This window comes from Chrysemys picta, chromosome 1 (assembly GCF_011386835.1).
Source record: "Chrysemys picta bellii isolate R12L10 chromosome 1, ASM1138683v2, whole genome shotgun sequence".
In the NCBI taxonomy this organism is placed as follows: domain Eukaryota; kingdom Metazoa; phylum Chordata; order Testudines; family Emydidae; genus Chrysemys; species Chrysemys picta.
The window spans coordinates 312127764-312150668 of record NC_088791.1 but is presented as its reverse complement, the minus strand read 5'-3'; the positions used below and the strand labels follow the sequence as shown (position 1 = coordinate 312150668).

The 22905-nt window shown below is 42.7% G+C and overlaps 1 protein-coding gene across 21 annotated transcripts in view; it reads right to left on the bottom strand.

Moving 5' to 3' along the window:
* SPATA13 (spermatogenesis associated 13) overlaps positions 1-22905 on the bottom strand; it is a 278153-nt gene that overhangs the window by 4799 nt on the left and 250449 nt on the right. For all 21 annotated transcript variants that reach the window (XM_042845754.2, XM_042845757.2, XM_024111572.3 and 18 more), the window contains 5 exons: positions 19008-19187; positions 16650-16882; positions 9262-9391; positions 8193-8565; positions 2200-2274 (listed from right to left, as the gene is read on the bottom strand). In XM_042845754.2, coding sequence (XP_042701688.2) covers positions 2200-2274; positions 8193-8565; positions 9262-9391; positions 16650-16882; positions 19008-19187 — 991 coding nt within the window. The remainder of the gene's footprint in view (positions 1-2199; positions 2275-8192; positions 8566-9261; positions 9392-16649; positions 16883-19007; positions 19188-22905) is intronic.

Sequence of the window (22905 nt, the reverse complement as noted above, 5' to 3'; positions counted from 1 at the left end):
CCCAATTTGTAACATGCCATTTATTTATATATATTGAGAGATAGATATGTTTACATATTAATATGCATATAAGAATCTATCAACTGCAGATCAAAATTTTGACATTGATGCATTTGAACAAAGACAAAAGTCATGCCTCTTCCAACCTTCCAGGAAAGCATCCTAACCAACTGCCCACTCAGACCCAGGCTGACTCCCAGCTGCTCAACTCATCCACTCAACCCATCAAAAAGTATCCAAATCTCTCTCACACACACACAAAACCATTTAGAATTTTATTTTGAATACAACAAAATCTCGGTCCAAAGAATATTTTAAATCAACAGTGTTGAATTCTAGAGAGAACTTGGGTGGAAGGGTCTGAACATGGGAATGGAACCAGGGATTCCTGAGTTTCTAATCCCATCTAAACCACTGACACCCTCTGTACCTTTAAGCAAATCACTCAACTTCTCTGTTCAGGTCTTCTTTTAGGTGGGGCTAATACTAACTTGCCTGTTTGAAGGCATTTGTGAGGATTATTTAGTAAATAGTTTATAAAGGGCTTTGAAGTTGAAATACATGCTAAATAAAATCACTTTAGAAAGTCTAACCCCAAAAGAGATTTGCAAAGGATCAAAGAGAATGACTATATTTGAATATGTAAGCAGAGTCTGAATGAGCTCTCCCTTGACATCTAGTGATGAGCTGTGGAAGAGGACTTCAGGAGCCGATCTCGTTTGCATGGGCACACCCACCTGGCCTAGGTGCTTAGCATGATGAGATTGCTTGCCAAAATGGTCACTTTTGGTGGTGTGGGATCCCCAGTCTCCTTGTTATTGGGGCAGGAGTAATAAAGGGTTGTTATCCTTATGTGAATCAAGGGCAGGAGAACTGAACTTGGCATTTCCCAATCGTGGGACTCATCCTCAACTAAACAGCACTCGCTAGGCAGGGGACATGGGTTCCAAAGCCCAGTGAGTTGAGACAGGATGGGAACAGGTACTTGTCCCTCATTGGGTACGTCTTCACTACCCACTGTATCGGTGGGTAGCAATCGATTTATCCGGGATCGATATATTGCGTCTCGTTAAGACGCGATATATCGATCCCCGAACGCGCTCACCGTCGACACCGGAACTCCACCAGAGCGAGCGGTAGTAGCGCAGTCAACAGGGGAGCCGCGGCCGTCGATCCCGCGCCGTGTGGACCCCAGGTAATTCGATCTTAGATACTTTGACTTCAGCTACGCTATTTGCGTATCTTAGATCAATCCCCCCCCCCCCGACCCCCTCAGTGTAGACCAGCCCATTGTGTGGGCCCTGCCTAAGGGTCCCAGACACCATCGGACTCTTCCTCTCTCTACTGTGTAATAACAGAGCTAATTTAGACTCAATTGAGAGTCTTGTTACATGCTGCAGGGCTGAAATCACTGATACCTAGGTCTAAGTATGAGACCTGCTTTGGGACAGTGTCTCTGATGTAAGAGACTGCCCAGTGTGCACCAGCAGTGAGGCTCCCCCACTAACAGCTGAAGTCACTGACAGCTGTGTTAAGTGGTGGGCCCTGAAGATAGTAGGGCAGCTGGTGGTGAAGCAGGGTGAGTGGGCAGAAGGGTGGCTGGCAGAGAGGGCCGGCGAATGAGTGCCCGAGCAGTGGCATGAGTAAGGTGCCTCCTTACATCCCCCACCTCCACCCAAGGTGGGAGGTGAACACTGCAGATACATCTCTGAACTCTGGGTCTGCACTGTCCAAGGACAACTGTGAGTGGGGTGCAGAGAAGGGATGAGCACATTAAAGGGACTTTGGGGTTGCTGAACTTAAGAACACTGCCCAACGTACTTGGGGGGTGGGTCTTTCGCTCATGGTTTATGTTTATGAGTCCTGTTTGGGATTTTTCCCCAAATTAATGCCGAGTTACCTCCCTCCTTTTATTAATTTTTTTTTTTGCTACACTCAGACTCTGTGCTTGCAAGAGGGAAAGTTTTGCTTTTAGAGGTGCCCCGGGATGATGTGTAATTGTCCCAGGTCACTGGGTGGGGGCTCAAGCCGGTTTTGCATTGTATTGTTGAAAAGGAACCCCTCGATACTGAACCCGGCCCTTGTTGCTGCCAACTGTGACTGGCAGAAGGGTTACAAATATCTCCCATCGTAAGTTCAATACTGAAAAAATAAATGATATATTTAAAACTTACAATAATACTTAAATACTGTACTCACCTTTAATTTTTCCATGCCTTGATTTTCTCGCATTTTGCATGGCTTGTTTCTTTTGATTTTCTGATATTTCCATTCCTGGATTTTAAAGTACATTAGGGTCTCAGTATTAAGATATTGTATCTGCTATTTGATAACAGTAAATTAAAAAACATTTGAGCAAACAGTATTTTAAAATGATACTTTAGTGATTTTTAAATAATTCTTAATAGTAATGTACCATATGTTTTTGAGAAATACAAGTCCAGATTTTACTGTTTCACCAGTTTAACTCTGGCATTTCTGAGGAACATTGGCATAACTGAGATACTAATTTGGCCCTTTGAGCACAAATTGATGCCAACCTGTGCTGAAATAATTATCTCCAGCTGGTGGTCATTGGGGATCTGACTAGCTACTTGTCATTTTACAACTCTCGCAGCTAAATTGGTGATGACAAAGCAAACTAACACCTAGGAAGATTATGTGGATTTATGACACTTTGGGGGCCAATGGATCCACAAACCAGTTATTGGATTGCTAGGAGAGATAAATATGAGGCTTGATTCTCTTCTCACTCACACTGGGGTAAACCTGGGATAACTAAATGAAGTCATTAGAGTTATACTGGTGTAAAGCTGGTAAGAGAAAAGCAAGGTTACAGTATGTATAGACATAATCCTGCTTGTATTCTGTAAAAGAAAACTGAACCCATTTTTCTCAGACCAACACGTCAATTTTTGCTGTTCCTGTGTTTACTGTATTGGTGTTATACATTTTATCTATGTTGATCCAAATTTAATAAAAATATATATTTTAAAAGCTGAAAAGCTACTCTAAGAATATGAATGAATTTCAAACTACGTCACTGTTAAACTGGCATTTTACAAAATGTAATGTCTTCAGTTTGAACAAACCAGGTGGTGTTTTCTTTTAACGATGAGCTTGTAGCCTTCTTTGGTGTGTGTTATGCATGTCAGTGTATTGAGGGATATTAAATACACTTGTTTACACACTTACATGGTCAGTGTCATGTTACATGATACCATGGTCTAACCTAACAATTTACTGTAATGTACTAGTGTTAAGTGTCTAAGGGATTTCAATGTGGCTGAGAGAGGCTGGCTCCCAAAGAGGACAGGCACCTGCTATTAGTGTAGCTAGAGGAATTTTTCCTTACATCTAATGGATTATGTTTTTGGAGTTCAAGTACTGATGTTCTAGTTCCATCTCCCTATGTGTGAGATTCATCTAGTAACTGTGCGTGTTGTTTGCAGCATATGAATGTGTTATATTAGCACAACTAAAAAGGTGTGTGTGGTGCTTCTCGTTCCATTCATATATATACAATGGACTGCAAAGTGCTGCAACCCAAAGCCAGGTGACCCAACAAAGCAGCCACTTGGATTCCATTCTGCTCTTCATTCACACTTTTCAATTATTTTGAATTCCCTGCACTTTTTGGCCTGCATTCATGGAGGAGTTACATCCCTCAGGTGACTGTTTTTAATATAATCTGACCATACTCTTTCAGTTACCAGTTATTCCTTTTATATCATTTGTAATTATTCAATTCTTTTCTCTCTTCCTGGAGACAAAAAAGCAGCCAAAGAAATCAAAAAGTTGCAGCAACAGGAAGCAGACTGTTTTCTTAGATCTACCATTAGTGGTTTTGGAGAAAGAGCTGCTGGTTGTGGCCCATTCCCAGCATGCACTTATAATAGCTCAGAAGAGTTGGATATGGTTTGGGAGGCTCTGACCTCTACTGAAATGTCTTTGAAACAGAACTAGCCATTCAAGCTTTAGAATTTGAAGAGTGATTTATTTGTTCCTTGAATAGTTAAATTAGAGACTTTATCTGAATTCCAGCATGATAAATTACAAAATCAAACAAGATGTTTGAGGTTGAGAATACCAGAGATCTTCCACTGGCTTTGGCTTTGGCTAAAGGATAGTGTTCAACCATGCCAAAAAAGTGAAATTTTAGAAAACAAACTCTCCTGGGTAATGGAGAAGAGATCCAAGCCATAGAGACTTACGAGGGCATATCAACCTAAATAAAGTGGGTTTGGACATTAAATTTGAACCATCCCTTCTATAGCATAAGATACCTATATAACACAGGATACTACTAGGTCTGAACCATGGGCACTGGAACAGGGCAGCCAGGAGGCATGGCCCCATCACTTTTAAAAGTGGGAGGGCTACGGCCTCCCACTTTTTACCTGCCTTAAGGGCAAGCGATGGGGGGTGGGACCTTGGGAGTAAGAGGAGGAGCGGGGGCAGGGCCACATTTTGGGCGCTGGTAACTCCTCTAACTTCTAGGGAGCTTCTGGTGCTCCTGGTCTGAACAAGCATTTGAAATGTCTGATAAAGGATATTTTACAGCAGCCTACATGTCACACATATATGCAGTGATATATAAAGCTGGATTTATGAATCTAACATTATAGAAAATACATTTTCTTATTATTCTGTTTTTGTTTGCTACACACATCACTAATTAATATTTGTACAATGTTTTGTAGATATAAATCCCTAACTTGCACTCCTTGCATTGAACACAATGGAAATGTTGGGACTACAAGATATGCATGATCAAGCCCTCTATAAATGCTAAGTTATTATTATCATCATCATCATTATAATGCCCACTGCCAGTTAAATCATGAGATTATACATTCAAATATAAGATGTAAAATAAAAAATTCAGGGATTTGGCTGCTGCAACTTTCCTTAGAATAGTATTCCTCAGTCTTATCAGTCTCAGGCCTTTTTATGTGGCTATTTTTGTTGCAATATTACTTTGGGGGAAAGGTTTAGCACCCAATCACCCATGTGTTTTCTTGTAGGAAGGTTCCAAACCTTCTCTCCCACCATATGAGTTTTGATAAACTGTACATAGCTCTGCCAGCAGCAGAAGGCGCCAGCAGTAGCAGTACTGTCTGGGTCTACTGGTCTGCACTTCAAAATCCCCCAAATGTGTAGTATTTGGGCTGACAAGGTGGGTGAAACAACAACTCTTATTGGACTAACTTCTGCTTGGTGAGAGACAAGCTCTCAAATTAAATAAATTAAATTAATGGAGATATCCCATCTCCTAGAACTGGAAGGGACCTTGAAAGGTCATTGAGTCCAGCCCCCTGCCTTCACTAGCAGGACCAAGTACTGATTTTGCCCCAGATCCCTAAGTGGCCCCCTCAAGGATTGAACTCATAACCCTGGGTTTAGCAAGCCAATGCCCAAACCACTGAGCTATCCCTCCCCCTTCTTGAAAGCTTAATTTGTTTTTTACCCAACAGAAGTTGGTCCAATAAAAGATTACTTCACCCGCCTTGTTTCTCTAATATTCTGGGACTGACACAGCTACTGCCTAGAAATTTGGGCTGTCCTGCATACTCTCTTGGTTCCATTTTTGTGGAACCCCCCAGAAAGGAACTGCTATAACTGTAAAGAGCTCAGATCCTGGCTCACAAAGCTAAAGTGGAGGAGCTAAGTGAACCCTGGAAAGGTCCAAAGATGAACAAAGATTATCTGTTGATCTCCTTGTGCCCAGTCCAATTCACAAATCCCCAACTGCAATGTGCCCAGTCATCAGGTTTAATGGAGCTAAGGCCCATCAAGGATTTGGAAATTAAGTGGGGGCCGGGGTAGGGTGGGGATGTTGTATTTTGTTTTGTAAACAAGGGAGCCCTGCTCCTTGATGTGACAGTCTATTCACTATTAGTCCCTCATTTTTTGGACAGCTTGAGCTAGTTTGAGTCGTTTTGTTGTGATAAATGGGATAGATTGTATATTAGTTCCCAAATGCACTACACTGTTCTTCTATTTCCCATCAGCCATCCTGCCCCAATGCACATGTTGTTTTAGAGCTCCGCTGGGCTAATATTCAGTAGTCTGGAGATGGGCCCAATAGTGATAAGTGTGTGCCTGGGCAGTGTGTGCACTCCATTTAGAAGCCGCTTCTGAAAACAATGGCTGGGGTGCCCAACAGGAGTATAGGCTCCCAGTGCACTGCAGAGCAAGGGAGAATAGGGAAACTAATTTGCAAGGTAGTTTGTTTAGTTGTCTCAGCTCCATCTTTTATTTTGGGTACCAGCTACCCTTGGCTACTTGTAACGTATGGTCCATGGGGGAAAGTTAAGGCTGATGTTGGAATATTAGCTGGTAATGTCTTGACTTTTTCTTTCATTACGTGGCGGTGTGTGTGTGTGTGTGGGGGGGGTGTTGAATGACGACTGATTGCTCATGACATTTATTTTCATGAATAAGGAGAAGGATAACTTTAGAGCCATAAACTATTGAGCTTCTCAGCAGGAGAGAAAATAATGGCCTAACAGAGAACAGCCACTATCTAGAATATATGCACAAGAGGCCTGATTCTTGTTTCAATTACACCGGGGTAAATCAAGAGGAAGTCCATTAAAGTCAATGGGGTTACACTGGTGTGAGATTAGAATCAGCCTTGGCGTACATAGGGATTGCTCCTATTTTATGGGTGGGTTGGGAATATAAGGCTCTTAATCATGTTAAAGTTTTAATGACTTGTGAGTTATGTCATCCAGGAAATCACATTCAGAGCACTTTGGATTTTAATTTGCTGTCATTTAGAGCCATTTCAGTCCTGAAGAATGTTACTTATGAGTTATCCCAGCTCTCCCCATTAAAGATAAATGTCATAACAGAGAGCAGCCATCATACATTACACACACACACTGGGATTTTTCCCCTCCCACCATTGCCTTAGGAATGTAAAAATCAGTTTTATGTTTCCTATCACTACTGTCCTTTTATGTCTCTATTTTCTCAGTGCAATTCTGCTGAATCTTTTACCACTGATTTTATTAAACTGAAGTGGTTATGCCCATTCCCCTCCTCACTTATGACTAGGTCTTTCCTCCTCTATAACTTGGCTGAGTGCTGCTATACTACATAGGTTGCACAGACCTAAGGATACTACTGCCTGGCTTTATAACAAAATGTTCTTTAGAAAAGTGGCTGCCAACCACTATTTCACATATAAAGTGTAGTCCATGCTAAAAAGTTAGATCAACCTAGCTACATAGCTCAGGGGTATGAAAAATCCACACTCCTGAGTGACGCAGTTAAGCCAGCCTAACCCCAGGTGCAGACAGTGGTAGGTCGATGGAAGAATTCTTGCATCAACCTAGCTACCACTTCTCGGGAAGGTGGATTACCTACGCCAATGGGAGAACCCCTCCTGTCAGCATAGGCAGTGTCTCCACTTAAGTGCTGCAGCAGTGCAGCTGCAGTGCTGTTGCTGTAAGTGTTTCACCTGTAGACAAGCCCTCGGTACTGGTATGTCAGGTTATTGTTACTGGCACTCTAAGCTCCCCCTCATGAGATGAATTCTCTCACATCTCTGAAGCTGTGGAAGGCCTCCAATAACCCAGTAGAACTACATGAAGTTCTACTATGCAGTCAGAGGGAACTTGAGGGATTCCACCCCACCCCATGCCCTAGAAGTCAGCTACACAGGGTCTCTTGCTGCATACCTACTTTGAGAGGACTAGCGGGAGAGCAGGGGAAGGCCATAGAATGGGGATTAAGGAGCTACTGTTGATCTAGGGCTGCAAAAGTGGCTGTGGGGCAGTTTTACTGCTGCTCCATTACCAAATAGTGAGCATTCCTTCCCCCATCCCTGTAGAATCTCCCTCCACAAAGCTTTTCAGCGGGGGGACAGATTTTTGCTCTCAATGAGTAGTCTGTGCTGCAGTCAGTACACTCATCCTGCCTCCTGCTCTGTGTGTTATGCAAGATGTAACCCACCACAGAGCCACAGCCACTCCAATCCCCAGTCTCAGGATCACAGAGCTGACACAACTGAATGGGAAACAACAGACACTTGCTTGTATAGCTGAAGTTTGTGTCTAGTAAACAGGCACAGCTGCCCAAAAAGGGTGAGAACCCATTTGCAGAGAGCCAAAAAGGAGAGAAATCCAAACTTTGCCTTTTGATTTAACACCTCCCCCCACACTGTACATCTTTGCACTCACCCATTTCTTTGTCTTCCTGCACTCTTCGCCTTTCATTTTCACATGCCTCCAGCCACCTTTTCTTATCTTCCTGTTTTTTTGCACAAAACAAATGAACCTCTTCTGTTGCTCTATTCACAGTTTTGAAAGCATTCTTGATATTAATGTTAAAGTCCTTATCTTTGCCATCCTCAATGTCCACAAGTTCCATCTCATCCAGATCAATCCGACCTTTGTAATATAACATGTCCCGTCGCAGCAGGTCCTTCTTACAGAACACAAGCTGATGGTCAAAAAGAAAAAAAATCCTCTGCTGGCTTTTGCCTTGCTTTGAGATTTTGGTCAGTTCGCCCGAGTGGATCAGTTCTGAGCTTCTGGCTAAAACATCCTGCCCCTAAAATATATAGAAGTGTATGTGTAATAAATAAATACACAGTTTTAAGCGATCATATTACTAATTATTATTTTTGTAGCATTTGGTCACACGACAGACAGAACTGTACTTCAGTTTCAATGAACTTTTTTAAAATCTATAAATATAAAAAGTAGATCAAGCTGCATTCACAAAAAAATATGGGTTTGATTCTGCTCTCAGTTTCACCAGTGCAAACCAGGCATAACTTCATTGAAGTCAATGGAGTTATCCGACTGTAAAACTATCAAGAAATCAGAATCGGATATAATGGTCCCAACCTAAAAGAAAATACATTTTGTTCTCTTTCAACATGTCTTTGTAATCTCAAAGATACAAATACGTGTTATAACTGTTGCTCTTTCTGAGTAAGACATAAGATAATCAGTAATAGAGTCATTGCAAATGAAGTATCAGGGGGTAGCCGTGTTAGTCTGTATCTACAAATACAACAAGGAGTCTGGTGGCACCTTAAAGATCTATTTGGGCATAAGCTTTCGTGGGTAAAAACCTCATTTCTTCAGATTGCAAATGAAGCAACTCAACTTTTAACTGACCAAGGACCACATGAAATGTATGCACATAAACTACTACCATAGAAAAAAAGATGCCCCCCAGAAGTCATTTAAGTACATTTTAATCTTAAATATTTCATGAAAATGGAAGAATGATACCTACCTCCCAATCAACAATAGATACTTGCCAGCGTGCAATCTTGTCTATGCTTTCCAGCCTTCGTTTGCGCTCATTGATGAGGCATGCTACATTCTTCATGGCCTCATACGCTGCCTGTATATTGTTATAATCACTGTAAAGTGGAAGCAGATTTCAAAGACATTATATGCACTGGATATAACACATCAACACAGTTTACCTGACTGTCTGAAGCATGATTCTCTACAGTATCAATTTATCCCCCTAACCAGAGTTCTTAAATCTGAAGGGCCTGATTCCCCACTACCTTGCATCTTGTATAGTCATTTACATAATTCTATGCTACCCTATCACCCACTTTGCACAGGTGTAAATTACTACACACAGGGCAAGGAGGTGGAGAATCAAACCTAAGCTGTGATATCCAGGCTCCATTGAAATCAATGGCACCAGTACCATCGACTTCAATGGGGACATGGTTTCACCCAAAAAGTTTATTTATAACAGGAATCCAGTTGTGTAAAACAATGTTCTCTTTAATAATTTATTTTTAGATTATATTTTCCTCTCCCTCCTCCCCAATAGCTGGGAATGAGGCATGGGACTGGCTGGGGTGACTTGATAAGGGGAGCACAGCTTAGTGTCCCAGCTGCTTAGCTGCAATGTTATAGGCGGTGAGAGGAATGTCCTCTTCTGTCTCGTACAAGGATTCTTCTTAGAAAGGCCAATGAAAGGATCCAGAGGATGAGGAGTTGCTGAAATCTACCTAGCTGTTGTGAGTTAAGGGGGTCATGAGCACAAACAAGGAGAAATGAAAGGAGGAAGGATTGATTCTTCTTCTTCTTCTTCTGCATGGCTTGGGTAGATAGATATAAATTTGTAGTTGTTGCTAAGTTTGATAGCCCATACATTGCCGCAGCAGTGAGCTGGTGGAATGTCCTTCAGGCCCCCGGCAAAAGAACAAAGGGGACATTCAGATACGATGTGCTCCATCATTTGTACCTGGTGACCACAGGTGTATGCCTCATTTTCCACTTAAAGAGGGTTTGTTCACATCTCCCATGAGATGTCATGATGCGATTCAATTTGCACCAGTCTTTCCGACATAAATCAAAACCTGGTGGTTCCTCAAGAGGATCAACGACGAGCTGTTTGTTTTGAGCGGTCAAAGTGCTTCATGTGACTCTCCATTGAGCCTCAGCATCAAAGTTGGGTGTAAGGATCTTCATACGGTTCCATAGAGGGTTGCAAGATTTTAATTTTGTCTTTGGTGGGTTTTGCAGTTCACGGTGCAGTGGGATCCTCGAATTTGCATTGACATGAGTAAGAAAGCGAGATGTCTGAGCAGCTCTTCTAATCTGTGGAGGCTGATGTGCGATAGGACCGGGAACCAGTCAACTGGAGTAGATTTGAGCATCCCTGACACTATGCCCATAGCATTATTGAGTTGAGTGTCAAGGAGTTTAGTGTGACTACTATGAGACCACACTGGTGCACAATATTCAGCTGCAGAATATACCAAGGCAATTGCGTCTGATGAAGTGGGTATTCACCCACAAAAGCTTATGCTCCAATACGTCTGTTAGTCTATAAGGTGCCACAGGACTCTTGGTTGCTTTTTACAAGGCAATTGTTGCAGTTCATAAGGTCCGTGGACTGGACACCCATGATGTTCTGGCCAATTTCTGATAAGTGCGACACGAGACCTGACCTTATCGTGGGTGTTCTCGAGGTGTTGTCGAAAGGTCAAACTCCAGTCCAGTGTAACGCCAAGATACTTTGGATTAGCTTCATGGCTGACTCTCTCACTGCAGAACTGCACATCAAGTTTGGTATTAGCCATTTTATTGTTCAGATGGAAAGCAGTTACCATGGGGGTTTTTTTGGATTAGGCATAAATTTCCAGCATTGGAAAGAATCAGCCACTCTGCTAAGATCTCAGGTTAGGGTGCAGCTGGTGGTATGTAGGCTTGTGTGCTGAACAGCTAGGGAAATATCATCCACATACATGAATTTCCTTGACTCTGTTGCTGGTATATCCATGGTATATAAATTAAAAAGTACTGGAGCCCTGAGGGATGCCTGAGTTAAGAGTTCTTGGTCTACTGATCTGGCCATTAAGGTGTACCTTAAAGCAGCGATCCCCAGTCATCGCTGCCAAGAGGCAGATCGTTCACCAGCAGTGAATGATGCGGGAGACCTTGAGAAGGAGGCCCTGTCTCCAGACAGTGTCGTATGCCGAGGACAGATCAACAAGGGCGATTCCCGTCTTCAACTTACGTTGGAATCCTGCCTCAGAGTGGCTAGTAAGTGAAGCTACTTGGTCACAGAAGTTTGGGAGGAAGACGAGAACCCTCTCGTGGTGCTTCTGTTAAGTGCTGGTGTTTTCTGTGCTCTGTGTTTTGTGCAAATCCACCAACATACCAATATCAATTGGCCACTGGATCATTTTACCGACCTCCCAGTGAACATAGAGGGATTGATTAATGGCTGCTGACAGGCTGGGCCATTGCATGTAAACAGGTGTTTGAGGGGCAAGACTGAGAGCCCTGGCTTCCCCTCCACTTCTGCAAATTTCCTCACGTGCTTCTGCCTTACCACCTGCACACGTCTGGATGTGTGTGTTCACAATCCACCTCCCTCTCCCTATTCAAATACCCACTAGAAACTCTCTTCTGCAACATCACACATAGAAGTGAGAGTAACACTAATAAAATCCCACTAATGTAAGGGTGGACATGCCTTATTGAGTGACCGCACAATCTCATCACTGTTTCCCTTGCCCTTCCTACCTTAGTCCCCCTCTTTTTGGTCTGTCTATTACTGCCACTTGTTGTGTAACAGGTGCCCTTACTGGCAGACTATAAACTCTGTGTCTTTAACTGTTCTATGGTGCCTCTCACACATTTTGGGGCATTTGAAAAATAATAATTAGTTTTGAAATAAAATACTGAAGTTTAAATAAAGAAGAAAGCAGCTCCCACCAATCCAAAACAATCTTCTTTTGCCTGGGTTGTGTGTGTGAGTCTGGTGGAGGAGAGGGAAACAGAAAATGTGGGGGAGGCTGATGATACCCTGCCCTAGCTCTACCCACAGCCCAGTATTACTGGAGGCTCCTGCTCAAAAGTTACCAGCAGTGAAACAGCTACACATACTGGTATTCAAATTGATATCATGGGGCTTCCAAGTTAATCATGGAGATGAATAATGGCAGTAACCATGGAACTGAATGGCAATAATCCATCTCTCTTATTGGGCTAAATCCCGCACTACGTCCACGAGCAAAAATTTCATTGTATTCAATGGGAATTTTTCCAAGGTAAATACTGTAAACGTTGGACTCAGAGAGATTGTTTCAGGCTGGGTCTCTGCAGACTGGTTCATAGATGGAACCTTTTCCTTGCAACCGTAAGGGCTAGAAACACAAACTTTTAAAGATAAAAGCTTAATTTAGTCAGAAAGTAAATCAGCACAGGGAAGTACTTAGAATGGCTATTTATTAATGATTTATGACTTCAATGGAGCTATTTTGATTTATACCAACACATTATCTGGCCTCTAGCTTTTACAATAAACAAAGATATTGGAGGAGCGCAAGAGGATAAAATCACCCTTTAACTTCTGACAGCCCAAGCTTGCACACAGATCTTGCCCATAACAGTGCTTTTCATGAGTTCATAGTAAAGTCAGTTAGTTAGGTCTCAGTTCAGCTTTGTATGGTTTATAGAGTGTATGCCAGAAACTCAGATTCACTGCTTGCTTACTAAATGAATGGACTATAGTTTAAATTACAGTCAGGCAATCCACATACTAAGTGTGCACTAGCACACAGTACACATTAATTCATCACTTAAATTAGCAGGAAATCATAAAGAACAAAATTAAATCCATAGTTTTAAGTTTCACGACGACAATGCTCCAAGTAGATGTCGGACATGTGGGCAAACGGCAGCAGCCTTGCAGGACTCCAACAGTGGTGCAAAACCACTCTCCTATTGTGCCATTGAGGAGAACTGCATGGCTGGTCTTGGCATACGGTTGTTTAATGGTAAGAATAAGCTTACAACCAACATTGTACTTCTTCATGGGTGCCCAGAGGACTTCGTGCCATACTCTGTCAAACTCTTGTCTTGAAGTCAACAAAGACATGGTAGATGTCCTGCTGGTGTTGTAAGTACTTCTCACATAGAACACGAAGGTTGAAAATCTGTTCTGTGGTACTTCTTCCAGCATGAAAGCCAGCCTGGTCTTCAACAATAATATTCTCCGCTTGTGGCTTCAATTTGTTCAATATGACTTTCAACGTCACTTTGCTGGGATGGCTAATTAAGCTTATGGTCTGGTCATTTTGACACAATTGCAGGTTTATTTTTCTTTGGCAAAGTGATGATTAGTGACTGTGTCCATGTGGAGGGCCACCCACCGGTCTGCCGATCTTGTTGCAGATCTTGGTGAGTACATTACTATTTCTCCTCCAAATTTCATCAGTTAGGCTGGGATGTTGTCAATACCTGTAGCTTTTCCATTCTTGAGTGATTTCACAGCTGTCTCCAAGGATGTCCATTGCTGCCTCATTCATTACAGCATTGAAATTGTTGGTCGTTGTTTCTACGTCTTCCTCTAGAGCAAGCAGCGGGGCAAATTTTCCGCTGATCATTGCTTGGAATGACTCTGTAATGTTTCGGTCTCTGAGTCTTTCTAAGTCAAACTTGGTTCTGGTGAACTTTGGCCTGACGATTTTCCTTAGCTGCAGCCAAAAATTTAGCATCACAAGGTCACACTGTTGGAGTCCGGCAAGGCTCCTTCTTTCGCCCACACTGTTCAACATCTACTTGGCGTACATAATGACTGATGCCCTAGAAGATCACATATGCACAGTCAGCATTGGGAGGTGAACAATCTCAAATATTCGGTTCACTGATGAAATTGATGGTGTGGCAGGCAGCAAAGATGAACTTGCCAACCTTGTGAAATGATTGGATGAAACCTCTGCAAAATATGGCATGGAAATCAGTGCAGAGAAAACCAAGCTGAAGACAAACAAATGTGATAGGATCAGCTCACATATCACTGCCAGTGGAGAAGAGCTGGAGACAGTGAAACAGTTCAAGTATTCAGGGGCAATCATCACTGATGAAGGATGCAAGGCAGAAATTCGGGCAAGAACTGCACAAACAACAGCAGCGGCAAAGCTAAAGCCAATTTGAAGGAATAAGAACATCTCCCTGGAATCCAAACTGAAACTGCTGCACGCGTTGGTCATCTCTATTTCTCTGTATGCGTGCAAGACATGGACCCTTATGGCAGAACTTGAACGGAAAATACAGGTAGTAGAGATGAGATACTTCCGTAAAATCCTGGGCATCTCCTACTTTGATCAAATCACTAATGAAGAGGTCTGCAACATCATTACCCAATGCACTGGGTCATATGAAGACCTCCTGACAACCGTGAAGAAGCGCAAGCTGAAGTGGTATGGCCATGTAACAAGATCATCTGGCCTATCCAAAATCATCCTCCAAGGGACAGTACAGGGGAAGAGAAGAAGAGGTAGACAGAAGAAGAGATGGATTGACAACATAAAAGAGTGGACAGGAATGGAGTTCGTGGAGACTCAAGCACTGACACACAATCGTCGGGGTGGAGACAATTGGTTGATTGCTCATCAATGATGGTGCGCCAACAACCAATGCAGTTATGGGAGTGATGATGATGGTGATGATGACAACAACAACAATGCACGTAGCTGAATGGTTCTGCGTATATCTCAAGATACAAGCAGGTTTTGCAGACTTTTGTTCTCTTATCTATTATAGAAAAGTCCTATAGAGTATAATGGGGATTAAACCAATATTAAATAGGGCTTTATAGAAATTACTACAATAATATAATTTAACAGAGAATGATAATCTTTCAACAGTTTTTATACCAAACTACAGAATTTATTGAGACTTGTACAGAACTAAAGCAGGTATTTAATCTCTATTAAGTTCTATAGTTTGGTTCAGTATTCTACAGAAAGGAGATCATTCTTTATTAAGCATCACTGACTATGATTCCATGAAGAAGGCAAAGTCTGTTTCTGGTTACCACACAGGCTCTCTTAGGTCTGATAAACTGGGATCCTCATGGTGAGTTGAGAAAATGACAGCCTCAGTTCCTTTGCACATTTAGTGAACAAAATTAAACAGCTCAGACCAAGGGAAGCCCATGGCCTCTTTCCACACAGAGCACAGATAAGCATTTTCTAAGTGAATTTTGTGAGGGCTCTGAAGAAATTTTGAAGGGGAAAATGGGGTGGGGGAGAGACCAAAACAACTGATAAAACCCAAGACAGTTGAATCATGGGCATCATCTGGAAAAATATATACTGGAGAAGGGATTACTGGGTTAAGAAATAGTGCAGTAATAGCAAAGGAAATGGTAATTTCCTGAACTGGCTGCCAGTTAACCAAACACTGAATGAAGATCCATATACGAGTGATTGTCAGATCACCGGAAAATATTCAATACCACCTTTGGAGGGAGTTTTGCTTGACTAAGTTCCTATGTCCAGGGTTGTTTCCTACACTGAAGATAGTAACAATGAATGTAGATAGTCTGGGTATCTCTCATTAATATATTTTTCCACCACAAAATTATTGAGTCTTTCTATACTGGTTGTTTCCTCTTCCACCCCACCCCCTTTGATTCACTTGTTTCTTGCAGTATCTAACTACATCATTTCATAAGGATTTTTCAGTATCTTTTTTCCCCTTGAACATATTTTTCAATGTTTAATGCTATTAAACACTTTCAGTTTATGTTGTTCTTCTAAGACCATCTTCACCTCTTCTATCTCTAAGGGTATATCTACACAGCAAAGAAAAACCTGTGGCTGGCTGGGCTCTAGAACGGTGAGGGGTGAGAGGGAAGTCAACACAGCAATGAAACAGCCCTGCAGTCCGAGCCTGGCAAGCCCGAATTGGCTGGTTCAGGCCAGCTGCAGGTTTTTCTTTGCTGTGTAAACATACCCTGAGACACTTCTCTTTTCTAATTCTTCCCTTTTCTTCCCTACATGTATCCCTTATTCATTTTTCCCTTGGAATCACTGGTATTTTTTCCACTCTGGTTTACAAATCTCTTCTCCTTCCTTCCTTCCTTTCTTCCCTCCCTCTCTCTCTCTCCAGATCAGTCCCCTTATATGCAAGGGTGACTATTTAACATGTATATTGTTTCTGAAATATTTTTTCACATAGTCCCAGGATGATAAACATATTGGGTGAAATTCTGTCCCCACTGAAGTCAGTCACAGCTTTGCCATTGATCTTAAGGAGCCAGGTTGTCATCCACTGCCTGACCAAATCTACCTTAGACTGCTTTAGCAATAAGGTAACATTATGGTCTAAGACAGATCATTTTAATTCTCTCACCCATGCTCTTCGGTAGTATATTTGAGTAACTCTGCAAGCTGAAGAGGGTATTTACAGATCTTCTGAACAGGTGTAAGGAGAAAGCCATCAATAGCAATGTCAATCATCTGCTGAAGCAGGCGACAGGCCTCAAAGAAGTGACGGTATTTGCTCTGTTTCATTAGGTTGGAAAGCTCAAGGCAGGCACTGGGATGATTGTTACAATACTCTGAGTAGATGGCAAAACCTTCTTGCTATAAAGAAAAACCAAAGCTTTAGCTAAAACATTCATCTTAAAAAGACAAAACCAAAAATCGATATTGAAGTTATAAAATACTTCTGGTTTCACTAATTAGACAGTTTGCTAAATTACACCCAAACTGAATAACAATCTATTTAGAAAACACAGAAGAATCTATTCTACAATTGGTAATAGGTAAAACTCCTGTTAATACGGATCGCAGGGGAGTGCATTGACTAGCAGTGCTTGCTGCTTTCTGAAATGGAAAAAACCCAAATATCTCTTTACTCTAACCAGATTTGTGAATTTCAGTCATACGGGGTTCTCTGTGAACACTGAAACAGAGGCCTCCACAAAATCACAATAATCAAACTCACTTTAAGAAGGAGTTTTCTTTGAGGAGCCTTGGAAATTGGAAGCCTCCTATGGTTATTGGTAAAGCTGAGCGAATAATAGATTTTTTGGTTAAAAATAATAATGATAATCTAGTTCAATTTGAACCAAACCAATTTTTAAGAGATTTTTTCAAATTGAAAAAATGTCATTTTGAGTTGAGTGAGATGTCTGAATTGACTCTAAACAATTTTTTGTTTAGTTTTTCTATTTGATCATTTTTGGGGTTTCTCCCCCCCCCCCCCACTTTTTTTTTTTAAACTGGCCAAACTTGAGAACAGCATTTTCTTTTCAAGCAAAATGACTTTGAAAAAAAATGAGTATTTTTCAGCCTGAACTATTCAGTGAGTTCTACCCAAATACATGAATAGTTATTGAACCCTCCAAAATGCATTTTTCGGTGACATTTTTATTTGCCAAACTTTTTTTCTCAAGTCTACTTGGAGGTTATGTAGGTGATTAGCAATGATATGCGACTCTTTTCTCACCTTTATCAATCACCCTGGTTAATATTTTCTCTGGGAAGATACTGGATGTAGTTTTCATAGAACAAAATCAACTCAGATGCCTGCAGTTATGTAAATGTTAACCTGTGATCTGTGTTCCCTGTAAGCTGCGCGCTTGGGCTGCCAGGCAGGAGAGATTTAAGTGCCATTCTGTGCACAGGAGGCAGCATGTGTTCAAGTGCCCCTCCCCCCCATGTTGCCCATCCTGCAGCTGCTCCTGGGACCTTCCTGCTGGCTGTGCAGAGCAGAAGGTGGGGGAGGGAGGAGGGTGCTCTCAGGATGTCACCCTCCCCCCACCCCTGTACCCCATCTCTGCAGAGCAGGGCAGAGGGGATAGCCTGGCTCAGGAGGACTAGGAGCTGCTGTGGTCTGAATGGTGAGTAGCTGTCGACTGAGTGCCTTTCTTAAAGAGACAGTGCATTGTTTCTGACATTTCCCCAGAAGCCAGCTCACACAGTCTCTGTCTCTGTCTCTGTCTCTCTCTCTCTCTCTCACACACACACACACACACACACACACACACACACACACACACACACACACACACACAGAGTCTCTGTCTCTTTCTCTCACACACACACACACGGAGTCTCTGTCTTTCGCTCTCTCTCACACTCACACACAGAGTCTCTGTCTCTTTCTCACACACCTCCCAACACATACTTGTATTATTATTATTGTTACTTCTTGGTACTTCCTGCAATGCACATATATGCTCTGTAATTTTATTCTTTCAAACTGTTATTTTAGTGTTTTGACTGGTCTATGCATTTCATAATTTTTATTTCTCTTACACTTAAATTTAATTCTTTGAGTAGTGAGTTCTAAAATGCCTAACCTGTCCTGGCTGGAGTAATTATCCCTCTGGTAACTTTTAAAATATATATATTATATCTAAGTTTTTTGTTTCTACTGGTGGTGCATATAGGCACATACCTCAGTGCACATAAAAATATGTATTCCACATATGGATGGAAAAAATTAGAGGGAACATTGCCTGTGATTGTTGGAAACAGTCCTGTTCATCTGGGACCTTGGGATCACCATAGCTATGAAAATGGAAAGACTGTTCACTTACAAGGAAAATAGGCCTACTCAAAGGGTGGAGGTGGAAAAAAGGGAGGGATTTTAAATGTTTTCATATAATCAGCACTAACTAAAGTGTCTTCCTCATGGTAGTTTAACATTTACTAATTATATTTTGTTTATTTCATAAGCAAAATGGAGTTAATGACATACATGTTGAAGAAAGCAGGATCCTATTTCACTTAAATGAGGTTCCTCTTTGTTGTACTGTTTCTCAAGATCTTTCAGAAACTTTCTTTGGAATTTGTAAATATCTTCAATGTTTCCAAAAATGGTGTTTAACTGAGCCGCGGTGAACATTCCTGTATGTTTACGACACTGCCGAATATATCCCTGGAAATAAAACAAGAAAACCTCTGTGTATCAAATCTGAAAGAGATCAAGAGCTTGAAAATGGAGTTTGTACTGAACAAGGCAACTCAATTTGATATTCTACTTTCCTAGGGTTACCATTCGTCCGGATTCCCCCGGACATGTCCAGCTTTTTGAGCTAAAAATAGTGTCCAGGGGGAATTTGTAAATGTCCGGACTCTCCCCTTCCCCCACCCCCCCGCAGAGCACGCGCGGCTAACAGGGCAGCCGGCCGGATGGTGCCACTTACATGGGGCTCTGACAGCCAGAAAGCGCCACTCCTCCTCTCCCCTGCAGCAGAGATCACTCCCTCCCTCCCTCCCTGCATTTGCAGATCGCCTCCAGCAGTCTGGAGCTCCTCCCCCACTGCTGCCCAGCGTGCCGGGACGAGCGGCTCAGGCCGTTCCTGAGCAAGTTCACAGAGACATTAGGCAAAGGCCAACAACAAGGGAGCCAGGGGGTCGGAGAAGGGGCAGGGAGGTTCTGGAGGGGGCAGTCAAGAGACGGGGTGGGGCTTTCTGGGGGGGGGTGGATAAGGTTTTGGGCAGTCAGGGTACAGGTAGGGGGTAGGGTCCTGGGGGGCATTTGGGGAGGAGGGTCTCAAGAGGGGGCAGTCAGGGGACAAGAGGCAGGGAGGCTTAGGTAGGGGGTGGAGTCCTGGGGGGGCAGTTAGGGGCAGGGGTGCCAGGAGGGGGCAGTCAGGGGACAAGGAGCGGGGGGAGGGTTGGAGGCTCTGAGGGGGGGGAAGTGGGAGGGGCAGGGGTGGGGCTAAGGTGGAGCTCCTCCCATCCTCTTTTTTGCTTGCTGAAATATGGTAACCCTATGCTTTCCAAGGTTAGATTTTTGTGGTCTCTGATTTCAAGGCCATATTCACTACAAAACTGGATGTACAAATTCAGATGTGTGTCTGAACAGTTATGTTACTGATTCTCCCAATCCTAATTCTGTTTCACCCTAGAGTTGATTAGTCAGGAAGCCAGATGTCAGCACTTGTATAATATCTAATACAGAGCTGCATCTTATTGTTATAACTATCAATCCAGGAGGAGAAGAGCCTGCACTACCAGTTTTGCCACAGTGTTTAGTAGTAACTGCCCCAACTGTGCTATGACAGAGTTTGATCTTGCCTGTACAGATGAGACCAAATTCTGTAAAAACACTGTCTAAAGATAATCTTTGCTAGGGCTAGTGTAACCCACACACCTCTGGGGGATAGTGTTCTGTCCCATCTAGTGGCACCGAAACCACTTAGAGCAGTGGTGGGCAATATGTGGCCCACACACGGCCTGTTGGGGTAATTTGCTGGCGGGCCGCCAGACAGTTTGCTTACGTTTGCACGGCTGCCTGCAGCTCCCAGTGGCCATGATTCACCGTTCCAGGCCAATGGGAGCGGCGAGAAGCAGTGCAGGCTGCAGGGACGTGCCGGCCACTGCTTCCTGCAGCTCCCATTGGCCAGGAATGGCGTACCGCGCGTACTGGGAGCTGTGGGCAGGTGCCATGCAAATGTAAACAAACTGTCTGGCGGCCTGCCAGCATATTACCCTGATGGGCCGCATGTGGCCCGTGGGCCGCAGGCTGCCCACCACTGACTTAGAGAGAGATTAATGAGTCTAAGGGCCATATGGCTTTGCAGTAGAGGCTCATGCACTAAGCTCCAGAGGTCCCAAGTTCAATCCTGCCTGCTGACGACCAGGGGTCTGTTGGTGTTACACTAGCGCATGGTTCTTGAGTATTTCAGGGCTTGGTCCCAGCCACATAGATAAGATTACCTTGTTATAATACGCTTGAAGTGCTACTGTGTTTAAACACTGCTTAAACACGGCAAAATCTATAGCATGGACAGGACCCAACTGGTACTGGAATGACTGCTACCTAAAAACCCAAATGCTCCATTAACAAATATTTCTCTCTCTTTTATATCTATCTGTATGGGTTCAGTTCAGTACATCTGTCTCAGTCTCTAAGTAGATATGTTACAATGCTCCAACCCCACAAAGCACTTGAAGTAACTTCTACTCTGCATTCAGTACCAAAGAGCAGGTAATACAAACAACTGTGCAGCCAGGAGGAAGAGAAAGGATTAGGGTTCTACTGAGGTAAGTGGTCAGCTCCTGCCGCATGTCACAGAGAGGCATATGATCAACAAATATGTAGCAGCGAGGCACACCTGGCAAGCTAATAAATATCTGCTGTTTAACGCACTGTGGGGAGACTGGGATACAGTATGCTAAAATGGCTGCCAGAAAACATCTGTTGCACACAATAGGGTACGGAACCCAGGTACATGTGAGCACTGAGGTTAAACCGTGTGGTTAGGAGATGTTTGCCGTGTGGTTAGGAGATGTCTGTACCTTTGGACGCTGTCAGGCATGTTGCTCCCAGATCTCCCCGTGAGCTGCAAGCACCAAAGAACTTGCAATTGCTGCAGTGAGGTAACTAGGTTCAAGCAGACGCTTGGAGTTTCTGAATACCATTTCTGGGTACTGCTGGGTGCTACCATGCATGTCCCTACCTTCCCAACCCCTGCCTTTTAAGGGAGGTGCCAATGCTTCAAGCCAAGTTGGTGTTTTTTGCCTTTTGCTTTGGTGCACAGGCTCCCAAAAGGGAAGTTATTTCTTGTGCAGATCTTGTAACTCTGGGTCAGCCTCTGGAGTAAATTTTTCTCTGACTCAGACCTACACGTAAGCACACTCACTGTCCTGCTTGCACAGCCATGAGTGATTCACTCTTTGCTGAACTTGGGCACATTTATTCCCCTTGGAAAACATGTGCATTAGCACTGGTCCACTAAATACACAGCCACTCTGTCTTTTAAAAAAACAACAACACACAGATGAACTGGATTAGTGATGTTTAAGAATTAATATCAGTGGGCCAAATCCTGAGAGCTCCAGCTCCTCCTGACATCAATGTATGTACTGATGTATCTCAGCAACAGAATTAAGCCAATGAAAGTTAACGTTAGTTTCTCACACATACTGCATCACTGGTATTCTTCTAGCAATTGCCAATACCTGATGCTTCAATGGAAGAGGAAATTCACCCACCATGAAGCAAGCCAAATGTGTCAGAGATACACATGTTGGTAAAAATCCCCCTGACCTTTTATAGCTTATGTCCTGAAGTATAAGATTTAATTACACTTACCCTGGCATAGATAAAAAGTGTATCTTAATGATGATCTTGCTCAAGGAATTGAAATTTAGCAAAACATTTTAAAGATTACCTGAAAAAATGGGTTTGTGCCTTTGTTTTGTTTCTTTAGGCCTGATAAAAAATAATCTGCTTGTTTGCCACACTAGAAGGGCAGCTCTTATTATTTTTATTTTTCCTGGAAGATTCTATATATGACTGGAGAACTAATAGGACTATGACATAACAAGCAGAAAGGAAGTGAAACCTAACAAACTGAAAGGAGAAGTGATTTTTTTTGGTCAGGCTGTTTACCATCCTTCATTGGTTCTTTTTTACTATTCTAACTCAAACACCCAAACCACACGTGGGAGAAAAAACGTTCATAGTTAAAGGCTCAAACTTCAATTAAGGTGTGAGAATGCTCCTACTACAGGTCTCTGGTCCTCCAAGGAAACTCCAGCAAAAAACAAACAGAGAAGGTAAGTCTTGATACTACTGATCTTTCTGCAGTTTAAACAAGCAGAATATTTTTAAAAAATAGAATCCAATTTTTCATTTTTGAAGG